General features: G+C 48.0%; 6 protein-coding genes and 4 non-coding genes across 10 annotated transcripts; 6 read left to right on the top strand and 4 right to left on the bottom strand.

The window, feature by feature from the left end:
* The first annotated feature begins 423 nt into the window (after positions 1-423).
* On the top strand, positions 424-4,224 carry F9C07_2284391 (uncharacterized protein). The gene is made up of 6 exons (XM_041293533.2): positions 424-1,072; positions 1,320-1,741; positions 1,791-1,995; positions 2,058-2,474; positions 2,527-2,709; positions 2,763-4,224. Exons 2-6 carry the CDS (start codon positions 1,649-1,651, stop codon positions 3,473-3,475), a joined length of 1,611 nt encoding a protein of 536 aa, XP_041147183.1. The 5' UTR covers positions 424-1,072; positions 1,320-1,648; the 3' UTR covers positions 3,476-4,224.
* A 668-nt stretch (positions 4,225-4,892) lies between these two features.
* F9C07_6786 (putative leucine permease transcriptional regulator) lies at positions 4,893-8,909 on the top strand (the record flags this gene model as incomplete). Its single annotated transcript, XM_071511518.1, has 6 exons — positions 4,893-5,429; positions 5,494-5,697; positions 5,728-6,688; positions 6,831-7,793; positions 7,852-8,196; positions 8,266-8,909. 6 exons carry the CDS (start codon positions 4,893-4,895, stop codon positions 8,907-8,909), a joined length of 3,654 nt encoding a protein of 1,217 aa, XP_071364234.1.
* A 526-nt stretch (positions 8,910-9,435) lies between these two features.
* On the top strand, positions 9,436-10,961 carry F9C07_6787 (carbon-nitrogen hydrolase; the record flags this gene model as incomplete). The annotated part of the gene is made up of 2 exons (XM_041293547.2): positions 9,436-9,946; positions 10,003-10,961. The coding sequence occupies 2 exons, from the start codon at positions 9,436-9,438 to the stop codon at positions 10,959-10,961; spliced, it is 1,470 nt and encodes a 489-aa protein (XP_041147181.2).
* A 2,290-nt stretch (positions 10,962-13,251) lies between these two features.
* F9C07_1622065 (helix loop helix transcription factor EB) lies at positions 13,252-14,892 on the top strand. The gene is made up of 3 exons (XM_041293546.2): positions 13,252-13,636; positions 13,695-14,253; positions 14,306-14,892. The coding sequence occupies exons 2-3, from the start codon at positions 13,722-13,724 to the stop codon at positions 14,656-14,658; spliced, it is 885 nt and encodes a 294-aa protein (XP_041147180.1). The 5' UTR covers positions 13,252-13,636; positions 13,695-13,721; the 3' UTR covers positions 14,659-14,892.
* Positions 14,893-15,507: 615 nt separating this feature from the next.
* F9C07_6790 (putative extracellular cellulase CelA/allergen Asp F7-like protein) lies at positions 15,508-16,854 on the bottom strand (the record flags this gene model as incomplete). The annotated part of the gene is made up of 2 exons (XM_041293532.1): positions 15,508-15,918; positions 15,985-16,854. The coding sequence occupies 2 exons, from the start codon at positions 16,852-16,854 to the stop codon at positions 15,508-15,510; spliced, it is 1,281 nt and encodes a 426-aa protein (XP_041147179.1).
* Positions 16,855-17,384: 530 nt separating this feature from the next.
* On the bottom strand, positions 17,385-17,781 carry F9C07_2284386 (uncharacterized protein; the record flags this gene model as incomplete). The annotated part of the gene is made up of 3 exons (XM_071510691.1): positions 17,385-17,450; positions 17,610-17,647; positions 17,697-17,781. The coding sequence occupies 3 exons, from the start codon at positions 17,776-17,778 to the stop codon at positions 17,385-17,387; spliced, it is 186 nt and encodes a 61-aa protein (XP_071364233.1).
* A 4-nt stretch (positions 17,782-17,785) lies between these two features.
* On the top strand, positions 17,786-17,874 carry F9C07_t203. Its single transcript has one exon. It is a non-coding gene; the product is annotated as a tRNA-Tyr (tRNA).
* Positions 17,875-18,692: 818 nt separating this feature from the next.
* On the bottom strand, positions 18,693-18,780 carry F9C07_t177. The gene has a single exon. It is a non-coding gene; the product is annotated as a tRNA-Tyr (tRNA).
* A 1,995-nt stretch (positions 18,781-20,775) lies between these two features.
* On the bottom strand, positions 20,776-20,863 carry F9C07_t176. Its single transcript has one exon. It is a non-coding gene; the product is annotated as a tRNA-Tyr (tRNA).
* A 578-nt stretch (positions 20,864-21,441) lies between these two features.
* F9C07_t204 lies at positions 21,442-21,530 on the top strand. Its single transcript has one exon. It is a non-coding gene; the product is annotated as a tRNA-Tyr (tRNA).
* Positions 21,531-22,777: the final 1,247 nt, after the last annotated feature.

Genomic DNA, 22,777 nt, shown 5'->3' with positions numbered 1-22,777 from the left:
GCTAAACTAAAAGACTAGTGAGGTTGACTAAGTGTTACGGAGGTTAGTGTGGTGCTTTTGTCACTTTAAAGTATACTTCGTAAATTAAATGTTGAAAAATAATTTAATGAACATTTGGTAGGGTTTGTCGCCAAAATGTGTGGAGACCAATAATCGATACGCCACTAGGCTGCTCACTGGCCGCTCCGAACAAAGCCTCTGGGGGCGGTTGCACAGCTCCCAGAAGCTAAAGTAGTCGATCTACAAATAGTAAAGCCAGGATGTAAGAAATTAAATTTCCATAATAATAATAAATAATATTACCGTTATTATTTTTCGAAAATAAAAAAAATCATTTTTCTGAAATTACATTTTCTTATAATTTTTTAATTCAAAAATTAAACGCACTAAAATAAATAAAATAATAAAAAATCATTTTATCGCCCTACTGCATGTCCACTACCCAGAGATGCAGCCGCAAGTGGTCTACCGGTGCCTGTTAGTCCCTGTCTTTTCGTGTTTCGGCTTCTGATGGGCTCCAGGATCATGGATGATCCTGGGTCGCCCACTTGACCCAGGTCCATCATGCCAATTCCAGATTGGGACAGTTCGATACCACCACCGCGGAGGGGGTGGACGACTAAATGCCCGGGGGATGTGTGTGGGTTCTTCTGTCTAGATGTAATCGATCAATCATTCAAAATCTTGCATACTCTTAACCCAGTCCTTTCCTTTTCCATCCTCCATCTTCTTTTATAAAGTCACCCATTCTTCCTTGTTATTTGTGACTTCTACTTTTCATCACTCTTATCCATCCTTCTCTGGACTTAACAAGGACTTGACCCCCCTCAAGTCAAACAACTCTGTTACACCAACCGTTTACCTTTTCTAGTACATCCATACATACATTCAAAGGAAGAAGACCTTCTCTCGTTCGCTTCAACCCTGCTGCACTTCATCTCACTACGTCTTGTGTGCCCAAAACCGGTTACCAGCAGTTTAGTACAGCCTGCTCGGTGCTTCTGACATTCTCTCGACTTGCCTGTCAGCACCTTGATTGGCTTTGGACAATCTGCCCTTGTCGCTGTGTGCTGTGAGTAGCTGGAGTCTTATGCCTACTTTCCCACTTCTCTCTCTGTTTGACGGACATTGGGGGGGATCCACGATGCTGCCAGCACTGTCGGGGAATTACACCAGATAGCAGCGGGATTGCGGACCCCACGTTGTACCGTTCCATCCGAATCTTTGATATGCCTTGCCATTGCAATTCGTTGCTTGATGAATCTCTGCGTCTTACCATGGCCAAGCTGGTAGCTAACCAAGGCCTGTTGGCACCATAGTTGCCACTACATCTGTAGTTTTCCAGCTCAAACGCGGCCACGTCCCATTCAGATAGAGGTGTCTGTTATTCCCTCAACGTCGGCTTGAACTATCCTGTCGCAGTGCATTTGTTTCTGGACCTCGAGCAGATACAAATTGCCGCCCTATTCGCGCTCAGTCGACACTCCATCGAAATCTCGAGGCCTTCTCTATGTTTCATATTGTCTACCAGTGTCTCCATCTCTGATCAAGCTTTCTTCTCTTGATAAGAAAGCCTCTCAGACTCTTAGACTACTACCTCTTTCCTAGCTGGCACCCTAACTTTATCTAAACTTTCCTTTAAAACATCATGGTTGTCAGCGCATCTGTTTCCGGAACAGGAGCCGTCAAGCGGCCAGCGTCTTCCATGCATGATGATTATACTGGATGGGAGACCGCTCCAGTAAGTAAAACAAAGCCAAGTCTACATGAGATAATCACTGACCACATAGGCTATGGATGTAACTATGCGTACATCGTTCAACCTCCCTTACACCCATTATGCGATGATCTATCTCGACAACCTCGGAAGACTTAAGGTTCAAGAGTCTTCGTCTATCCGGGAAACAAACGGAACAGTCTTTACCCCTGACGTACAGGATAAGTTCTTAGAGATACTCGGAGCAAAGATAGGGTATCGCAGGCCCACCATGCGCAGTACGTATAATAACTACTTCCTGAGCCTCATGGACATCTTGACTAATCACTTTGAGTAATAGAATTCTCAGGCATGGGAGCATCGCTGTATGGCTACCCGCGTCCCGAAGACTATTCTCGCCATGTAAAGCGTCGCAAGGCTTCCTTCCAAGAACATGCTATTGAGCCACATTTTCCTGAACCAGTTGAGGAAGTACCTGCCTCCACAAGCATGGTCGGCATTGAAATTGGGGATACTGAGAAGATCCTCGAGTACTATGAGAATGCCTTGAAGCATTTCCAGCAGCTTAATTGCCGCCAGATCGCCAAAGCTTTCATCAAATTCATCGAACCTCGGAAGCAAGTTAAGCATCCTTACAATGGAGGCAAGCCTCGAGCTGGAGCTGCCTCAGGTGAGAAGGGAGATCCGGAGAAGACCAAGCCTGAGTGGTGGCCAGCGGGAGTTGTCCACAAGGAGCCCGACCACCTCAGGAAAGAGCGTGAGTAGATGCGTCCCCTGATAGACAACCTATCCATACTCACAGCCATTAGAGCGCATTCGACTCCTTATCCACATCGTGCGTAAGCTCGGGAAATTTGGAATCACCCCCGACAAGCTGCAAGAGGTTGCACATGATTCTAAGAGACAGCTGAGACCTACCTCAAAGATTGAGGTCTTAGACGAGGTTTTCAAAGTGCGGAGGATGGAAGAGAGATATGAGCTTGGTGAAGTTGGTATGTCTTACTTTATAGGCCTTCGATCGTAGCGCAAGCTAACACTTTACTAGATGCGAACTGTCTCGTTTATGTCCAGAACAGGGATGCCAGCTCAAAGGACAAAGACTCCGACACCATCAGTGAGCCAGAACAAAAATTCGAGCCCGAAGACCTTGAGGAAGCCGATGACGAGTTCCTGACACCTCCATCGTCGGCCGAACAAGCTTCCTCGTTCACATCCTCCGTTGACATGACTATGGGTGGACACGGCCGTCCCATGCACATGGGAGGAGACAGAGGCCAACTGTTCCCATTGCCTGAATCACTGAGTTTCGGAGAGCAATCTACACATGAACGCTCGTATTATGGCAACTCTGAGTACCCCGATGAATACTCCCATCCTATTCTTAAGACGCCCGTAACATCAGGACTTGTTACTCCAAACGAACAGCCCAATGCTTTTGATTACTTACAGGCCCCGTTTTCAGCTTCGACAACAGGAGAACCGATAATCTCTCACCAGCGCCCGACAGCCTTGCCATTGCAGCAATCCGTTAGTCAGTTTGATTCCTGGACACCATCATACCGACAGAGCATGTTCAACCCTATGGAGTATAGCTCTGCGCCCGCTCAGAACATTCCCCAACATATGCCTTACCACATGCCGGTCGCTACCCCTTCGCACGCAGCAGAGCTGGCTCATACTCCTCACGGCCTGCCGAAAGGAAACCCCTTCCGCACGGGATCCTTAAGTCACCCTCATATGATACCTCACCATGCATAAACACTTCCGGCACATCTTCTATTCAGGTATCAAAGCTGCGACCTCAGTCTGAGCTCGAATGACACGCACGATTTGTATGAACTTTCAATAGACTTCTGCTGCTTCGCGATTTCACACAACCTCCCCTTCAGACAAATTTGTCACCACTTGGTGACTTTTCGCTTCTTTGATTCATATTTCAGGCTCCATATATATGTTATGCCTCTTATACATTTTTTCCCTTGTTGATTTCAATCTTTGCAAATACACGTTATGCATTGAACAGAAATGTTTTCGATGGCGCCTTGGGACGGATGTATGCTGCAAATATTTTTCTTTTTGCTTTTTTCTTTTTGTTTATTTTTACTTTTTGTGTGCGTGATGTTACATTGTGTTATGAGGTATTCGGAGCGAAGGCGTCCATATACAGGCTACATCAATGCTTCCTGGCTTCCGACACCAGAAGCCGCGGCCTGAAATGAGGATTTATTGGTTATAGAAGCGGTGGGCGTAATTGTGGCCACTATGGCTTTTTTGGATCTGTGGAGCGATATTGATTTCAAAAGCGTGTTTCACGTATTAAGTTTTTATCTTGAATTCATATGTTTTCTTGAATATTCAAAAATCCTGAACCGGAACCCAGTAAGATAACTGAGTACGAATAATCGATAAGTTGAAGTTAGACGCGCGTTAGTAGCGCTTGATGGAATTGGTCTGTGCGTTTACCGGGCATTGACGCAGGTGCAGCTGACAGAGCTTCGCTGAAGACTGGATAGAAACCGACCTTATCCCCCCTTCTGCACTCCTCATTCGAGACGAGCAAACTGAACGGGCCGAGCCAACTTAGAACCAATCACCCTATTTTCGCATTCCGAAATTGCGCCTATTTCTACCGAACCTTCGTCGTTTTTGGATGACCGCTTTGCCCGCGCGGAGGTTTCTCCCCACGACTTGAAGCATCATCCGATCTGGCTTGCAACGTTGTAGCTATTGCGTTACTGCGAGGGATTTTCTTTCTGACTTTGTTTCTGTCTTGAGGAAGACTTTCCATTGTCATTATCCGCATCGAAAGGTACTGCGCCATGATCGTTTCCTCCTTTCGCTTTAGCCCCAGGTCTCGTACATGATTGTTCTTTCACCATTTCTTTCTCCCTTTATTCACGCGCTCTTTCTTCTCGATCGTGTTACCATGAAAACTGTGTTACTTCCGACGCCATCCTTGGCTAACTCTTTCGTCACGCTCCTGCCAATGGTTATCGGAGGATAGCACTTTTAGGATATCTCATTCATCGCCTCCCGCCTTTACATCCGCCGTCCCACAACTCCTGTCAATGATTGGAATCTAAACGGACAAAATTTGTGATAACCTCACGAGAGGGGAAGCCCTGGCCACTTCAGGTGTATCCTTGCCCACTGTTCCCGCGTTGCTCGCGACAGAATGGCCGGTCCGCCAAACCCATTTGCTGGCCTTAGCCAGAAAGACGGTACAACGGGAGCAGCAGGTCGTGGACGTGGTGGGACACTTGGCCGTTCGGCGCCTTATCAAGCGAAAAATGGAAATGCGCCTCATAACCCCAGAGCTCGTGGTCGCGGACGCGGAGCAATGACGGCTCCCAGGGCTACTCGTGGCCACGGCCGAGGGAGTGGTGCTGTGGGAAATACCTGGCGCAAACCCGACTCGAACGATGGTCCATCCGCAAATTCGGCTTCGCCTTTCGCTCAATTGAAACATAACGTGAATCAACCCTCTACGTCTCCCTTCGCTGGGAAGACCGCCCCTCAAAAACCTTCGTTCTCCGGCTTTGGGAAAGCGCCGTCATTTGGGGCGCCTTCCACTTTCGATGGAACACAGGTCGATTCAAGTCGTGATCCCCGAAAGCGGCCTTCTTCGGTACGGCCGAATGGTGCGACGATGTCCAGTGTACCTGTCGAAGATGCGACTGCTTCAAACAACTACAACGATCGCTACGAACAGGTCGGTTTGCATTTGCCATCGGAGCGAGGGAAATAGACTAACATGCTAATGGAATAATACACAGCTCAAACTCGATAGGGCTAAGCAGAGAGAGAAAGCAATTAGGGAAGGACAAATGGCGGATCCAAACCAACCAACTTCTTTGAACCAAGCTATTACACCTGTCGGAACATGTACTAGCATGTGTCCGGAGTTTGAACGCGTTGAGCGCATTGTTCAGAAAATGGTTGATAAGAGTGAAAAGGTATTTATGTCGATCAGTATCACTGTTCGACCTGCGCTTACATTCGGGACCTAGTTGCTTCATCCTTCAACGAATTCGTTGCAGAACCTGGAAACAAAAATGCTCAAACGTTTCCGAAGATCGGCTGCTGGCTATGACGAGCAGCTTCCATCCGATATTCGAACACCAAAGACTCTTCTCCAGACCATGAACTATTTAATCCGTCATGTAATCGGCGGACCCGAGCCCCTGGGGCTGATTCATAAGTTTGTTTGGGATCGAACTCGATCTATTCGCAATGATTTCTCGGTCCAACAACTTACTCAAGAAGACCATGTAAAAATGGCAGTCACTTGTCTAGAGAGGATTGCTCGTTTTCACATTGTATCACTCCATTTGCTTTCTAGCCCTGCCAACGAAGAACCGTTCGATCATCACCAGGAACGTGAACAGCTTAACAATACGATGTTGTCGCTGATGTACTACTATGATGACAATCGGGGTCGCATCTCGTTTCCAAACGAAGATGAATTCCGCGCGTATTATATCATCTTTTCTATTCTCGATCAGCGGCCTGACTTGGAAGCGCGTGTCCAGAAGTGGCCAGCTGAACTACGCAACTCTCCGCGGGTGCAATTAGCACTGGAACTACTGGCTGCTGCTGGTAATGGGTGGGAGTATCAGGGGACACTGGACTCTAAAAGGCAAAACGCAATTGCACAGGGTTTTTACGAGCGCTTTTTCAGCCTGGTAGACTCTCCAGCTGTTTCGTATTTGATGGCCTGTGTTGCAGAGATCTACTTCAACAACGTGCGGCTGACTGCTATCCGCTCAATTTGGAAGGGGTATTGCCGTTATCCGTCTTCTCAGCAACATAAAAACGAAGAATGGACTGTGGATGAGTTAACGAAGGTGCTATACTTTGACGACGCTGAACAGACTATCAAGTTTTGCGAAGAACAGGACTTGGAATTTGCTGAAAACGCAAATGGCGATCTATATTTGAATTGGGGAAGCCGTAACATTGACTCAGTCGGTATGTGTAACTCTCGACGACGAAACCGCTTGATCTTTTTTGTCAGTTGAAACGGCCTTCGCTAGACCGGATAACGGGAGAACGTTCCTAGATATCCTTCCTTCATTCACTGCATTTCCTCGACTGACCCATTGAATAACAGAGTTCCGAAGAACATCAGACCATACATTCTCAGAGACGTATGTCGAATCAAAGCGTGCAGGCCGCACGTTGGTCGCAATCATTCTTGGCTTGAATATCAAGCAAGCATCACAATTAGGAATGGTTGACAGCTCAGTTCTACAAGAGCGCCCTCTGGCTTTGCCTGCACCAACAACGGGAAGTACTGCAGACAACGATGCACTCTTCGTCAGCGACGACGATAACGAGACACCACAACCAAGAGGGGACTTCGCGCAGGATGGATTAGTGCAGGATTTGCCGACATCCGCAGATAGTTTTCGCGGGGTTTTCGAGGAATCGTCACAAACCTCAACAAGTGCTGAACCAACGCAATCAGCAGGCTTCTCCCAGATGCCTAGTGTTTTCCAGCCTTCTGAGGGTGCTAAGCCACTGTCCTCTTTATTCGCGACTGGTCCCTCAGCTGGTGCTCCCACAGCATCGGCGCCGTCTAACCCATTTGCAGGCCTGTCTTCCCTCGCATCCTCGAAGACACCTGGGACAAATAACAGCAGTTCTCCATTCTCCTTCGGGTTAAACACGTCGCAGTCCGCATCCATTTTTAGCGCAGCCCCGAGTCCAGCCGAGCAAGACAAACCCGATGCGTCTAATACTATATCCACGGCACCTACCTTCAAATTCCCTAGTATCTTCCAACCCAGTACGACGCCGACCACTTCGCCTTTTAGTTTTCCGACAACTTCATCTGATGCCAAGCCTCATCAAGCCGTTGGGTTGACTGCTGGCCAGCCTTCCGGTATATTAGATACCACCAATGCACTAACTCCTTCAGGCGCACCTAGCGCCATGTTCAATCCTGCTGCTCCGAGCACTGTTACTGGCGATACAGGAAGCCCGCTCCAGACAAGCTCTCCGAAGGCCCCGCAGGGACCCTTTGCGCAGCCCCCAGCACCCTTTCTGTCCCCATTTGCTTCAGGGAATAACGGTATGATTCGTGCAAATTACAATACGTTCATTCATAGCAGGCTCTAATAACTTTCTAGAGATTTCCAAACCCTCGTTGCCAGAGTCAACCCTTGGGCAGCCAAATTCCGTTCTTGAGGAGCCCACCGATAGCAATGCAGGGCAAGAACACTCTGCAAAATATGACGCACCTACGTTCACAAAGGTGACAACTGAGGAACCTGCATCGAACGACGGGCTTTCTTCATTACACAGTAATGACGCTACCCAACAGCAACAGGAGATGAATTTATCATCACTAGAAGAAACCAAACCAGCAGAACCTACGGCCCCTACAACATCTGTCCAGCCAGACAATCTAAACCCTTCACTTCCTTTGCCTACAGAGCCTATAGAGCCAACAGTAGATGAGGCTACTCCTGTCGGTAAGTTGATTAGTGGCATTAAAGCAAGGCTACTCTTCTGCGCAGTGTTTCGCTAATATGATGCTCCAGCTCCCGATGTGAACGACCGACGTTTGGCATGGATAGAGACATTAAGAGAAGCAGCTGCTAAGCGACGGAGGACCTCTTCGACGAGTCGCAAGCGAGGCCATGAAGATCCAGAAGAAGACTTGCCAATAGAAACCGGTTCCAAAGCCGCGAAACTACCGAAAGCAGAGCCCCCTGCTTTACATAAAAAGTCCATGGCGCTTTCTTCTATCAAACCTCTACCGAAGCTTCCGATCCTAGAACAAATCGAGTCCATGACGCGGAAGCCAGCAGCCGAACCTAAACCCGAGCCTCCAAAGCCTAGTCAAGTCGACGAGGATGAGCTCCTTCTCTCCGCTGCCCGTATCGCTGCTGAATCTCTCAGGAGTGGTCCAAGACTCATAGACAGCTGGTCTACTAGGCCATCTGAACCTCGGCGCTCGTCTTTCAGCCCCCGAGGCAGTTTCTCTTCGTCATATTCCTTCTCCCGGAGTCAGTCGCCCCAGTCACTTGTGAACGGGCATGACCTTGCACTTGCCCCTGACACTGATCTCGGACTGGGCCGCACATTGTCTCGCACCGAACAAAGACTTCGCATGACGGGTGGCAAAGGGCTGGCCTATAAGCCACTGGACTTTACCCCTAAAAAGAAACGAAAATCCAAATAAAGACAGTTCGTTAATCAACAACACGATTGGGTATCCATGGGGATCTTCAATCGCATACAGCCATATGCGTTTCCGGCTGACATTGGTTCTTTTGATAGAACCATTGAGGTACATATTATCTTGGGTTTGTTGGAGTTCATTATCTGCATTGGGCAACGGCGTTGAGCGAATTCTATGTTTACTTGTGGTTTTGAGAGTTGTTGCATACCTGGGTCTCAAGCATGGCGCGGGAAAGATCATATACCTCTATTTGTTCTGGATCTTAGCGAGTGGGACTCATTTGCGCCCACCTTCAGTTTAGGTAGTTTTGCTGTATCTCATCGAATGCATTGAATGCATCTTATCTTGCCCAAGGAATATTGTACTACTATGAAACTGTATGGTTTCCGTTCGACTATTTGTTTGGAGATACAGACTACATAGCAACCCGCTTTGAGAAGACAATAAACCTATTTTAAAGGCGATCAGTTCTGAAAATAAGCGGTGCATGAGGAAGGACATATGTACCTAGCTAGGTACGAATTAAATGACAGGCCCACCGCCCAACCCCACCGCTGGAGTTCTGTCACTGGCGAAACCAATCAGAACCAACAACATCACCTGTCGACTTTCATTCAACAGGCGCTACCCATCTGTTTGTTACTATTTACATAAGACAAAGAAACTGCCCGTATATTTCGTCATCATTGCTGTTCCAAAGCAAATATATTCTCTCCTTACTGGTTTCGGCCAACAGGGTCGGCCGTTTGTATTCACCATCCGCTCTCCTGCGATTCATTCCGCTGCTTTTAGTACCCAAAGGAGACGCCCGTCAAAGTACCATTCCGCACCATTCCCTGTTCTGCGTATAGACGACCAGCAGCACAGGGAAATGAGGATTGCCACCTTACAGTTTGCCCCGATACTGGGGGATGTAGAAGGCAACATCAGACGGGCCAATGAATTGCTGCAGAATGGCAAAGTGCTAGGAGGTGTAGGGATTGGTGTCGACGTTTTGAAACCGGAGATTCTGATATTGCCTGAGTTAGCTTTGACTGGTATGTTTTGTGTTAATCTTTCTTTATGGATGTCGATGTTGATGTTCTATGAAAAGGTTATAACTTCCCTTCGCTGGAGGCTATCAAGCCATATCTGGAGTCCGCGGGGAAGGGCCCATCAGCCACTTGGGCACGGGACACCGCTAGACGCTACCAATGTAAAGTGTGCGTTGGGTATCCTGAAGTCGAGGAAGCGGGGACAAGCCAAGCAGATGGTTCGAATAGCCAGCAGGAGACGTACTACAACTCTCTTCTGGTGGTCGACGAGAACGGGGAAGTTCTGCACAACTATCGCAAGACGTTTCTGTACTATACAGATGAGACATGGGCCGCAGAGGGTGATGTGAAGAGGGGCTTTCGTGAGCTTACCCTCAGAAATTCGCAAGAGCAGAATTCTCCCAGCACCAATGTCGCCACTTCATTCGGTATATGCATGGATATCAACCCGTATAAGTTTCAGACACCGTTCACCGCATGGGAATTCGCGAACCGAGTACTGGATTCGAAGTCTCAGCTAGTCGTCATTTCTATGGCTTGGCTGACATCGTTGGGCCGGGAAGAACTCGACGCCCTCGCTGGAGAGCCGGAAATGGATACCTTCAACTACTGGATCCAGCGGTTTTGGCCCCTCATCAAGAAACGCTTGCGTCATGAGGTTAACTTGGATGGGGACGATGCTGAGTCTGGCAAGAAGACTGTTATTGTTTTTGCGAATCGGGCGGGAGAGGAACCTGGTCCTGAGGGAACCAACCCGGTTCTGTACGCTGGCACGAGTGCTATTATTGCTGTTACGCAACGGCCGCGACGCCCCTCCGCGGATGGAGAAACTAGTGCTGCGGACAAAGGTTCTGGGAATGGGTCCGATGAGGATGAGAGTGGGGACAAGGATGCATCGCCGTTTGATGTGAAAATACTGTGCTGGGATATGATGGCCGCGACAGCCGAAGGAATTTGCTTTGCGGATACTACGATGGACCCCAAAATGGTTTTCGGTTTAGTTAAAGCTAGTAGATGATATGGTCGGGTTCTGGGCAAGTATCCATGGCTCGGGGAATAATATTATCCTTTCATAAGTGTCGGTCGATGGGAAGTATAGCATCGCGCAATCTGGATGCTCGTACTCGTAATGATCTATAACCTATCTACTACAGGACCTGGGTTGTCGGGATCTTGAAGATGCTACAGTTTGCGAACCATTCTCTCACATCTGTTCAACTATCGCTGTAAAAAAGCACAAGACGTGCGACAATAGTCTTACAGTGAGTTCACAAGTGGTCGGCCAGCATTCCGATAAAGGTCTTGCCACACTTCCACGTCCAAGAGTCATGTGAGTCACTTGACAGTCATACTGGATGCTGGTCCATGTGACATGGGTTTCTTTTCTGCAGAGACGGGGGGGATTCTAGACTTTAAAGTCCGGAGAATAACCATTTAATAGGTTCTCAGGCAGTGGCCCCGATAAACTATCGTCCCAGTACCTCCCTTTTCCTTCACGCGCTCGTCCTTTTTTTAACATTCCACTTATCTTATGACCAGAATGATCGGCGTCTTTCCAGATGGTGTCGAGAGTACAGTTTTGATGGGTGAGAACAGGTTTTTCTTACTACAACCCTAGCAAGCACCCCCACAGACCATAGCCCTTAGATTGGACACTGTCGCTGAGTGAAGAACGCAACTGGGGGAGCTGAGCCTCTAATATGCGCGCGGTGGGCACATGTGACACTAGGGTCAGATGAAGTCATGTTATTTTTGGGGGCAGTGAGCTAAATATGGTGGAGGGATAAAGAAAACTGCTGAGCTCCAATGGGAGAGTATCCCAAGCCAGGAAGGTTCAGCGAAAGACGTTTATTGCATCTGTCAACTGAGACACTTATTCTTTGGGAAGGTGTCCTCCGCGCTGGGCTATTGAACTATTGAGATGTTCTTTTCTGCCAATGAGGGGGTCAGAAAACCCCAGCAGACTTGAAACGTTGAATGATTCCAGAAAGATTAGATCGGGGGGGATGGGGCTGCTAGGTTAGTGATCCTAATATACCTCGAAGACCAGGCGGACTAGATGATCGGCATCTAACATGGGAAAATTGAGAGACATGGCATGATCCCCGTCATTCGTCGACTAAATCACTGATGCTATGCATTTTGGACCGTGCAACCTAAGCAGGGACCCAAAGGAGGGACGGGCCGGCCGGGAATGAGCAGGCACTCCCAAATGGGGGCGTTTAGTTCTCCAATGACACCATTCTGCATGAGGAGGCAGTGGCCATCATTCGAGGAACACTGCAGACCCGGGGAAACATCGCAGAGTTACTAAGAGTTCATGATCTTCGTCCTATCTTCTTTCAGGAGGGTTGCAAGGACCCACGTGATTTCCGGGTGAACCCCTCCTCCGGCAACCGGCCAAGGCGAAAACAATCAGCCAATCAGATATGCAAACGGGGACCTTGGGTGAGGAGGGGGCACGGGATTGCAGCACATGACATCTGAATGGGGAAGAAGGAGGGAGGAAGAAAACCGGTTGGGTTAACTTGAGAGGGAAGCGCTACAGAAGATTGGTTGATAATGAGCGGACTGACTCGGTGCAAAGAACTTCCCCCAAGTTGGTCGATGGAATGATCGATGGATCGATAAAGGGAAGAGATAAAGAGAGGCTCCGTTGTCCCGTGACCCGAGTGCACACCAGGTCACAACCGGTCACCGCATTGCTCCTCTTTTTGGCCAAAGGCTTGACCTCGTCTTTCGCCCTCGCCACGTGAGCAATCCCTCTCTACTCGACTCTCTCTCTACACCTCCATGTATCCCTACTTTCCATTGTAAAAGCCGCCACTTCTTTTTGTTCGTTTTCAAATCCGGCTTGTCCGCTGTGTTGAAGCTGGACGCTGCTGCCTCGACCATTTCTTCCCGATACAAATTTCGTTTTCTTGCTCTCACGATCGAATCGCGATCATCCTATCTTGTTGTTGCCCGTGGCAGGTGACTTGCTGTCAGGTGATAGATAGCCCATCCCAAGGTACTGCTGCTCCCCTTTTCTTCTCGTTTACTTCCTCCTTGTTATCCGTTCTGCCAACCGCAACAACCCTCGGCGGGTTGCTGCTACACGTTGCTCCCACTATTGTCCCGTCCATCGCTCTGGTTTCCATGCTGTCCGCCATGAACCGGTCGCGAGGAGGCTGTTGCCTATGATGTCGCGCGGTTACGTCGGTCGCAAAACTGCCAGAGCGCGTTTCTACTGTAGTTCCTTGCTGATGGATACCGCTTGATGTATCTCTATTTTTATGGTGTTATTGATGCACTCGCGATCCATATGCTTAGTTGTATATGTGAAGAGTTTTGCTTTGCCGCTGGCATGATCTCACTGACCAGATGTTATTGATGTGGATGCGGAGATGCGCGCGTCAACCCCCCCCCCAAACGCGTCTCCCACCTTGCACCCCAGCATCAATGCTCATCAGCAATATTCACTCTTCTCTATTGATTGAATGATTGTCTATCTAGATTCACATTGCCCGTCATATTTTTACACAGCTGTATCTGCTTTATATGAGACTTGCCTCTGCGCTACTGACTATTGAGCTGCGATAACTGACAAGAACTCATGGTTCATAGATCACTCACTCAACAACTAGATTGGTGTCAGTAGCTGTGCAGGAGCGTGGTTGCCCGATCTTATCTAGATTCTATCTTATCTAGCAGGTAAGCAGGGTCCACCGACGCTCCTTCCCACTGGTCTGCTGACATTACTCGTTTGTAGGGTAGTTTACTTGTAATACTCGACGTCATGTCCGATCCCTCATTGGGTGCCACTGATGGCATGAACAACAAGAGAAAACGCGAAAGCACTGACAGCACCGGACCTGATGCTCAGCGACTGAACCGCTCCTCCAACGGAAGTAACGGCAGTATTCCAGCCCCCGATACCCAACCTAATTTCGGCCATGCCTCGCTTGGCTCTTATGATACGCATGGCCTCCCTGGTGCAGCATCGGAGCTTAACATTGACCAGCAAATTCTCCAACATGTCGGTCCGCAGAACGGTATCTCTGATGAGAATGCTCTGACAGCTAAAGCTGCTTTAGCCGCGCACCAACCGCAGAATAAATACCCACCTCCCCCAGACGCGACATTTGACAGTAGCCTTCCACACGGCCTGACCTTCGGAGATGAAATGGGCCAAGCGATAGGTGGCGCTCATGGTCACAATTCCACTGCTGCTGCTGTCTATGCTGCGCGCGAAGCGCAAAGCATGAACCAAAAGCCCTCCGTTGGGTCGCCGGAATGGCATCAAATCCGCAAGAACAACCACAAAGAAGGTTGGTCGCTTTCGCTGCTTTCTTTCGATTTTGTTACTGACTTGCACAAAAGTGGAACGTCGACGCCGTGAGGCGATCAATGAAGGTATCAATCAAATTGCTCGTCTTGTTCCGAATTGCGATAAGAACAAGGGTGCTATTCTGCAACGCGCGATTGAATACATCTGTCAACTTCATGACGAAAAGAAGGCGATGAGCGAGCGATGGGAACAGAATAACATGACTACGAGTCATGCCATCAACGAAATCAGCGCACAGAACTCCAAATTAAAAGTCGAAGTTAATCGCCGTGGGGATATTGCGCTCAAGTGGCTGCAACGCTGTCGCGATGCGGGCCTCGAGTTTGACGATTATGAGGAGGCCAAGGAGCTGGAACCTCTGGAGGTTGATCAGGGCCAGGTTTGACATCCGGTTCACTTCTCTTTGCTGCGTATACATTAGTCGCGAGACTTCATTTCTGCGATGATCTTCGTTCCGTTCTAAACGTGCCACGACTTATTTACTTCTCTTTTTGAAGGCTGGGAATCCTGACATAACCACTCTTTCTCGACATCTCCTTTCCTCTTCACATCTCGATTGTCCTCCCTCCCTTGAACAAACTTTTCCAGATCTGCCGTGATGCCATCTAGCAACGGCATCGTGTTTTTATTGAATTTGCAGGTACAGTCTGAGTTCATCTTCCACTGGGAGTGAGTACGTGACTAGTCTTTACACGCTAATTGTTTAAGCCTGGGTTCGGTTTTCTGTTATGTTCTCTTCTCTATTTGCGTTACCCCTTCTGAAATTTCTTTTTTCTTACTCTTTTATCTTCGTGTACGCTATCTTTTAAGGATGGGTCGGCGAAACTACGGCTGGGAGTGTGATTAATACGGATGCTGAAGCCTGCGATATTGCAGCGCGTTATCGGAATGCAATTTCTTCATTTTGAAAGTCGTCCTGTAGTTGAAACATCATTGATGGTTTATGCGAGCGGTTTGGTTGTATCACGCCGTAGAGTAAGTAGTACTCAAAATCGAACTTTGCAAGCTCCAAGTGAATATGTACAGAGAATAGAAGGTTGAAATGCAGGAACAAGCACTAGGGTTACAAACAGATCACCCGAATGCGCTCCCAAAGCATCAAAGTAATGTATAACCAATACATCGTAGAGAAGAGAAGGGAACAAAACAACCACTCAACAACTCAACCACACACCCCAAAACAGCACAAACCAATGCACACTACCTACCTAACTACACCACACCAAAATCCACCCTAAACATTCCCCCCAGCAGTAACCTCCACTCCAGAAGAAACACTCACATTGTTGACCGTCACAACCTTCCCACTCTTCCCAGTAACCCTCACATCAACCGTCGCCGTCCCGAATCCGGAACTATTCTCGAAGTAGTTATAGTCCGAGCGCGTAGTGCTCTGCCAAGTACTTCCACCATCAGTACTGACCTCCAACGAGGTAACGGCCTCATTGGCATTAACGACCTGCATCGAGAACCAGTACGCGGAGGTGCCCTCCTTATTCTTGAGTTTCAGGGGCGTGTCGATATCGCAGGAGACGTAGTTCCAGGTGATGTCGATTACGCCCTTGGAGATGTCGGCTAGCTCGGTGAAGGCCGATTGGAAGAGGTCGAGGTGGTTGGAGTCGCATTCGGGGCATTTGTCGACGATCTGGTTTGGTTAGTTTTATTGGTTTGGTTTTCATGGAAGGGAAAAGAGGTGAGGGGGAGGACTTACCATAGCCTTGATAGTGTTTCCGTTAGGGCCTGTTACGGCAACGCAGGCACCACATTCGGCGGCGTTGTCCCACCGGGGCGAGCCGAGGGCTGTTCCGAAGAGGTTGGAGGGGAGTGTGTAGCCTGTGAAGGAGCATGCTCCGCCGGAGAGGTTGCCGCCGTAGAAGGTGGCTTCGCCAGAGTTAGATTCGCTGCTGCTGCTGCTGCTGCTGCTAGAGGATGAGCCGGTGGATGAAGAGGTGACGGAAGCAGCTGGGGCAGCTGTGCTGGTGGTCGATAGCTTGAGCTGCTTGGTTGTAGGGGCGGCAGCGGCGGTTGTGGGTTGGGCATCAACAGTAGTAGAAGGTGTCTCAGCAGCAATTGGGGTTGCTGTTGGCTCTTCGGTGGAAGAGGATGAAGTAGAAGGCTCGGCGACTACTTCTGTGGGCTGGACATCAGCCGTGGAGGGTGTAGCAATGGTTGGAGCCACCACGGGTGTCTCGGTGGTAGATGATGAAGTGGTAGGCTCGACAGGAGTGTTGGTCTCCACAGGAGCAGGAGTCTCAGCTGGAGAAGGGGTCTCAACCGGGGCAGGAGTTTCAACAGGAGCAGGAATTTCAACCGGGGTGGATGTAGGAGATTGGGCTGGAATCTCCGGGGTGATGACTGTAGTCTCCGTGACGGTCGACGTGGACTCTATAGTTGTAGTTGGCTCAACTGATGAAGTCGACGCCGGCGTGGAACTAGCAGTAACAGTCACATAGTAGACGCTCTGTGTGTAACCTGAAGGACACACGGACTCGCCCTCATGTCGAATGAGAGGGCTTGCAGAGACAGATCCGGTAACACTCAGGGCAGCAAGGCCCAGGGAGGCAAGACGTTGGTATTTCATAATGAACGTTTTGCAGGCGAAAGATCAATGCCAGATGTATGTCTCAAGACCGGGGTAAATAGCGAAGTAAAGAGTGATATTTCCTATCTCTCTGCCAGCAAAGGAATGTATTGAATGTGAAGTAATGACCGGACGTGCAATCAGCACTGACTTGGGTTCAAAGAATGAACGGCTTCTGGATCTCAGATTTCAGAGCCAATAAATCTGCTGTTTCAAAGAGAAAAGGAATGATTGAGAAGGAAATGGGAGGAAGAGGAAAGGGGATATAACAGAAGGATCGCGGGTATACCGGCGAGACATCGTCCGAAGGTCAGTAATGAGAGAGGACCACGGCTATGGTTCGTGAAATCCTCCAGTGGATCCGTACTTTGTAGTTTAATTTCCCAACTCCTACTCCGGAGTATAGTCAAGACCGAATTTAACCTATAGCTATGACCCGGATGGAGTGATGCCTATCCGGCTGTGGTCCGGATCGTTTGGACCCATCGCCACGATCCACGTTCGGCGTTTCATATAAAGATCTCATTTCGCTAGTGGGCGAATGATCTCAGGCCAACTGCTGCCACTTTCACATTGTGCTCACAAAGTCTTACGATCTATTGATTAAAGATTTGACACTAAAATATCACATTCCTGGAAGAATTATTTCTTTAGATTGCGAATGTTCAGCCATCAGTCGCTGCGGCCATAGTAGAAACAATATGAATTTGTCCACTAGACCTCACCGCCGAAGAACAAATCAAACTAGCACTAACGAGTACCCGGCGAGCACATCCATCAATCCACCAACCACCTGCACAAACCTCATCCACATGTGTGTACGTACAAAAAGTGGTGCATACCCCAATTGCAGTATGAGCTGCCGGGTTTCTTGAGCCACGCGGGATAGTCTCTCATAGGTTTTAACTCCTCTTTAAAAGACATCTCCAAACCCCCGATGGTCTAGTTGGATATGGCGTTCGGCTGTAATGGTATACACATATAACCGAAAGGTCGCCGGCTCGATTCCGGCTCGGGGGAGAGATACTTTTTGCTTCGCCCTGAGCTATCCCAAATACGCTGAATGAGCACTGTACATGGCCTTTTTTTTTGGATTCTTGTTGGCATAGGGTATTGATCCGCGTACAGCCTGCCATTCTACATGTACAGCCTAACCTTCCTAGTTAGTAGATAGGTTAGTAGGTCAGCGTAATCCATGTGTCTTCCGATCTTCTTTAACTACCTAATTTTTAACTTATTGCGCAGGTGAGCGAAGCGAAGCTAGCATTATAGGGGACTGCAAAAAATGGAACTGGGCTCCGATTGGTTGAACGTCTGGGGGTTCTGATTGGTCGAAAATTGGCCATTGACGTCACCTTCCGCTTCGTCTTACTCATTCAAGTCATGTGGTTCTCCCGCTGCGCAAATGATTCCGGCAGTTCCTTGAGCTGGCAGCCCCTCGTATCTATAAGAAAAGCGCCCTCAAAGCGTAGGGGTGGGATCCCCCCGATGTCTCCCGAAGGGCATTGAGGAGCAAATAAAATAAGTGGAATACCCCCAGAGCGACAGGCAAAAAACTCCGGAGTACAGGAACTTTGCGTTGTGCGAACTTTTAGTTTTGTACTGAGTTGTCCTTCTTCTCCAAGCTGCTTCTTTTTACCACAAGTAATGTATATACTCCGTGTGTGACTTAGTGTTGCTGTGATCATGTGATAAATGCGTATTTGGTATGTCTAACCTAATTAGGTTAGCTACGGTGGCACGCGGATCGTACCCTACATTTTACTTTCTGCTCGGGTCTAACAATATGCTCGTGCTAATACCCTATTAGGGCTGATAGTATGAGCAAAAAATATCTCTCCCCCGAGCCGGAATCGAGCCGGCGACCTTTCGGTTATATGTGTAACCATTACAGCCGAACGCCATATCCAACTAGACCATCGGGGGTTTGGAGATAGTTGATTTGCCTGGATCTGTATTCATAAAAGAAATTGCTTCAATCAAATGAAAACTGACATGAACAGGAAAGAGTTGTTCTTGATCTTCTGCTTTGCTCACCAGGGCGCTTGTGTCCCGGGATCGAACCGCCGCTCCTACAGGACATTATCCGAACGCCTCAGCACGTACCCCGGAAACTGGGGCGGGCTCGCCGGCTGAAAGCCCTTCGTCTACTCCTGACTGCTGATATAATGACTGGACTAAGTACTAACGATATCTTGTCATCCTTTCGGGGTGGTCAGTATCATGGGCAAGTCATCTAGGGCCCCTTATCCGTTTTGGGGGGTTCGCCGTATCAAGTTGACGTTAATACCCATATTGAACACCACCAAACGAGACAGGCAGAACAAAGAGCAAATAACTGCGCCGGACATCTATATTATTAGATTCATTTGAACAGAGGCACATGTTGGCTCCATTATATTAATCTCCACCCAATGCGGTCCCATAATCCGGACTATGAAGAACCATGCTTCTACACTACGTTCAAATAGCTGCTAGTGCAGAATCGTGAGATCGTCTCCTCTACAAAGCAGTTCATAGGAATGAGTACAGAATGGAAAACCCGAAGTGTCCCTGTTCCTGGGCGCTTATCACTTCTATGTAGGATAAGAATTGATGTCTGTGCCGACGATGACGGTTCCGGGTGTAGGTAATCGAATGAGTCATCGAACTTGAAAGGGGGAAAGATGTTGAGACTTGTGAACAAATGGTCCAGAGAGCAATCGAGGCTTCGATGAGGACCTCTGTCCAACTTCAGAAGACTTACTAGAGGCAATACAGCGAAGGGCCAAGAAAGAAACTGTCAAAACAACTGAAATAAAAGGTACAATAGAGAAGGTATTATCTCCACAGAATAAGGGATTACTCAACATAAATCAAGATTATCCTGCGCATCAATAACCTCCTCCGAAATCTGACCTCATGTAGAGTGAGGTAGGGTTAGTTTCTGTGGAAAAAGTGGAGAACCCCGGTGATTCCTGAAGATATTAGTCCACTTGACCGCGCAAGGATCCTAAGTACTATGCTAGACAACGTTTTAAATATATACAGATTCTGGTATGGCAGTTTCTTGAGACCCGGTTCCGGCTCGGGGGAGATGCTTTTTTGACCTGTCGTCAGCTTCGCTCCGTTCCTTTTGAGAATCCCTCCTTTTTTGGCAGCTTGGATACCATACATAGCCTGGAGCGAAGTCATCGGTTTCAGCTGTCGGTCAGCCATGGAAACGCCATTGTTTGATTAACAGACATGTGGAAGCTTGTCTAACTTCAGGCACATCGCATATATGCCGGGAAGCATTAGCTGTTCCCAAATTGGGTAATGACCTGAGGGAATTGAGGTTCAGCGCGTTATGGACGCGAGTATCTCACGGCTTTATTGGAGTAGATGTTGCGGAGGCGTTTTGGGCCTAGCGCCTAGTATATTTGCTCTCGATTCTCTGTTTTCTTGGCGTATAAATAGGGCGTCAAGGCTAGCTAGATAGGAGTTATCAGGACTTCTTTTCCACCTGGTCTGACGCCATCATCAGCGTATAGAGACTGACGAGGAACCCGCAGACATCATAATACTGCCTCAAGGCACCCGTGAAGGAGTGTGGTCTCTCTCGCAGCAAGTTCTGTACTACGTAATACCTGGCGAGTTGAGACGAAAGCGGCCGCGGTGTTTTGTCTCAACTACTCCGTAAGTGTCACGTGCTCGGCTTTAGTTACTACTTGATGCTAAATCAACCCCGTTCTATGAGATTGCGTATGGGCCACCAATGCCGTAGGTACGATTCTTAGAATAAGGATTTGTATGAAAAATCAAATTGGCTGTCGAGATTAGTAGGGGGGTTGCTGTCTGCTGACGTCAATTGTGAGGTTTTACGGTAGGATAAAAGTCCGCTAATACTTAACCCGCTGGATAACCCCAAGTTGGGGGGGGGTAAAAATCAAAAAGTATCTCTCCCCCGAGCCGGAATCGAGCCGGCGACCTTTCGGTTATATGTGTAACCATTACAGCCGAACGCCATATCCAACTAGACCATCGGGGGTTTGGAGATATTGGCTTGTTTGCGCATTTGATATTATCAAGCACCTCAATCCGGAAGAAGTGAGAAAGATGAAGAAGATGAAGAATGCCCCCGATGGTCGATCCTGCCGGTGGCTCAGCCAATCCTCGAGACATAAATATCGAAGAACAGTTCAGACATCATCATGAGCGTTACCGGCACTAAAATACCTGTTGGGCCTTTTGGTGATTGGACCGTTCATCGGTGCCTTTTTATCTAGAGTTATTGGTCTTCTTTCAAAACCATACTTATCCTATTGGCAAATGCCCGCGAGCGGATTAGGGTGCACAGGATAACGACCACCCCGGAGGATAATAAGATATCATTGGTACTCAATCCAGTCATTTTGTTAGAGTCGGGAGTATACGAAGAGCTTCCAGCCGGTGAACCCGCCCCAGTCTCAGAGGTGTGCTGAGGAGCTCGAATAATGGTCACCGACACAAGCGCCCTGGTGGTTCTGAGCTGCCGATTTTATTTGTCTTGGTCAACTCTTCAGTTTTCAACTCATGAAGTATTCTTCTTTATAAATTTATATATCAAACAATAACAGCATCTTTAAACCCCCGATGGTCTAGTTGGATATGGCGTTCGGCTGTAATGGTATACACATATAACCGAAAGGTCGCCGGCTCGATTCCGGCTCGGGGGAGAGATACTTTTTGATTTTTACCCCACCAACCTAGGGGAGTGGGTCAAGTATAACAGATACTGATGATATTTATGGAGGCGTGCACGGAAAAGTCCTCATCGGGTGGTCCGTTTGGCCACGTGATATTGGGCCAATAACATTTTGCGCCTTTAAATTCTCACGCTGTATGATTAGTTGGCGATCACGTTAGTATCAACCCACCTGCCGAGGACTTTCCGTGCACGCGCGGCAGACTCCTTCTCCGAGTACACTACCAAGGTGGATTTCAAAGTGGCTTGAATCTCCATACAATAGTTTAGCAGTAACTTGATGATTGCGGGCTGTTATCACTCTTATAATATTTAAGATACTCGCCCTCATCAACACCTCAATTGCCTTAGGGTATTATCGAATTAGGAAACTAATAGTCTGTAGGGAGTTGAATCTCCCTCCAATACATAGACATCCAGGGACCAGCGGTAGAATAGGTACTGTGATACCCCGGTGCCTGCATGCAAACGTGGTCCATAGTGACACTGAATGTATACCAGTGGACACAGGTAGTGCTTCCCTACATATATACAATACGACGGAAGGCCAAAAGTTTTCCATAAAGCTGTCAATCGAACCATTACATTTACTGTATGTAGTAGTACCTTACTGAGTTGACCCCACACAGTAAGGAACCCCGAGAGTTGATACAGACCACGGTGGCCAATTTGATTTTACTCATAAATTCCCACAGAACCCTGGAAACATGAGAATCCTACCTGTGAATCTGGTGGCTTACATAAATTCCCATGGAACAGGGTACTAAAAGCCTTGGTCTAATATTATCTAGCTGTGAGGGGTCATCTGCCATAGTAATGTAACTAATGTTCCCCAAGAGCAAACCCTCTCGGAGTTCTCATTAAACAAACATTGTGATTCTATCCAGATATTAGCATATTATTCACAGTGAGTGGCTTGAAATTAGCTAGAGGTTAACTGGATGGTTTCAAAATACCCTATTTAGATACATATAAAGAGCCATGCTATTTGTCTGGCAGTATAGTAAGTAAATTCTTAATTCCAAATACTTGTAATGGCAGAAATTTACATAGGCGCAATCTCGGGCAATCTGAATCTACAATGCTTGTTATAAATACTGAGCAGTAAATCAAGACCAGTGAGTGTATGTCTCACCATTTTTAATGGTGCGGTCTATTTACTAGATATATATTTTGCCTCAATAGTAACACTTATACTTCCTTTTAGTTCCAGCAAGT

The sequence above is a fragment of the Aspergillus flavus genome, chromosome 5 (assembly GCF_009017415.1).
Source record: "Aspergillus flavus chromosome 5, complete sequence".
Lineage (NCBI taxonomy): Eukaryota > Fungi > Ascomycota > Eurotiomycetes > Eurotiales > Aspergillaceae > Aspergillus > Aspergillus flavus.
This window is presented reverse-complemented; position numbering and strand designations above follow the sequence as displayed.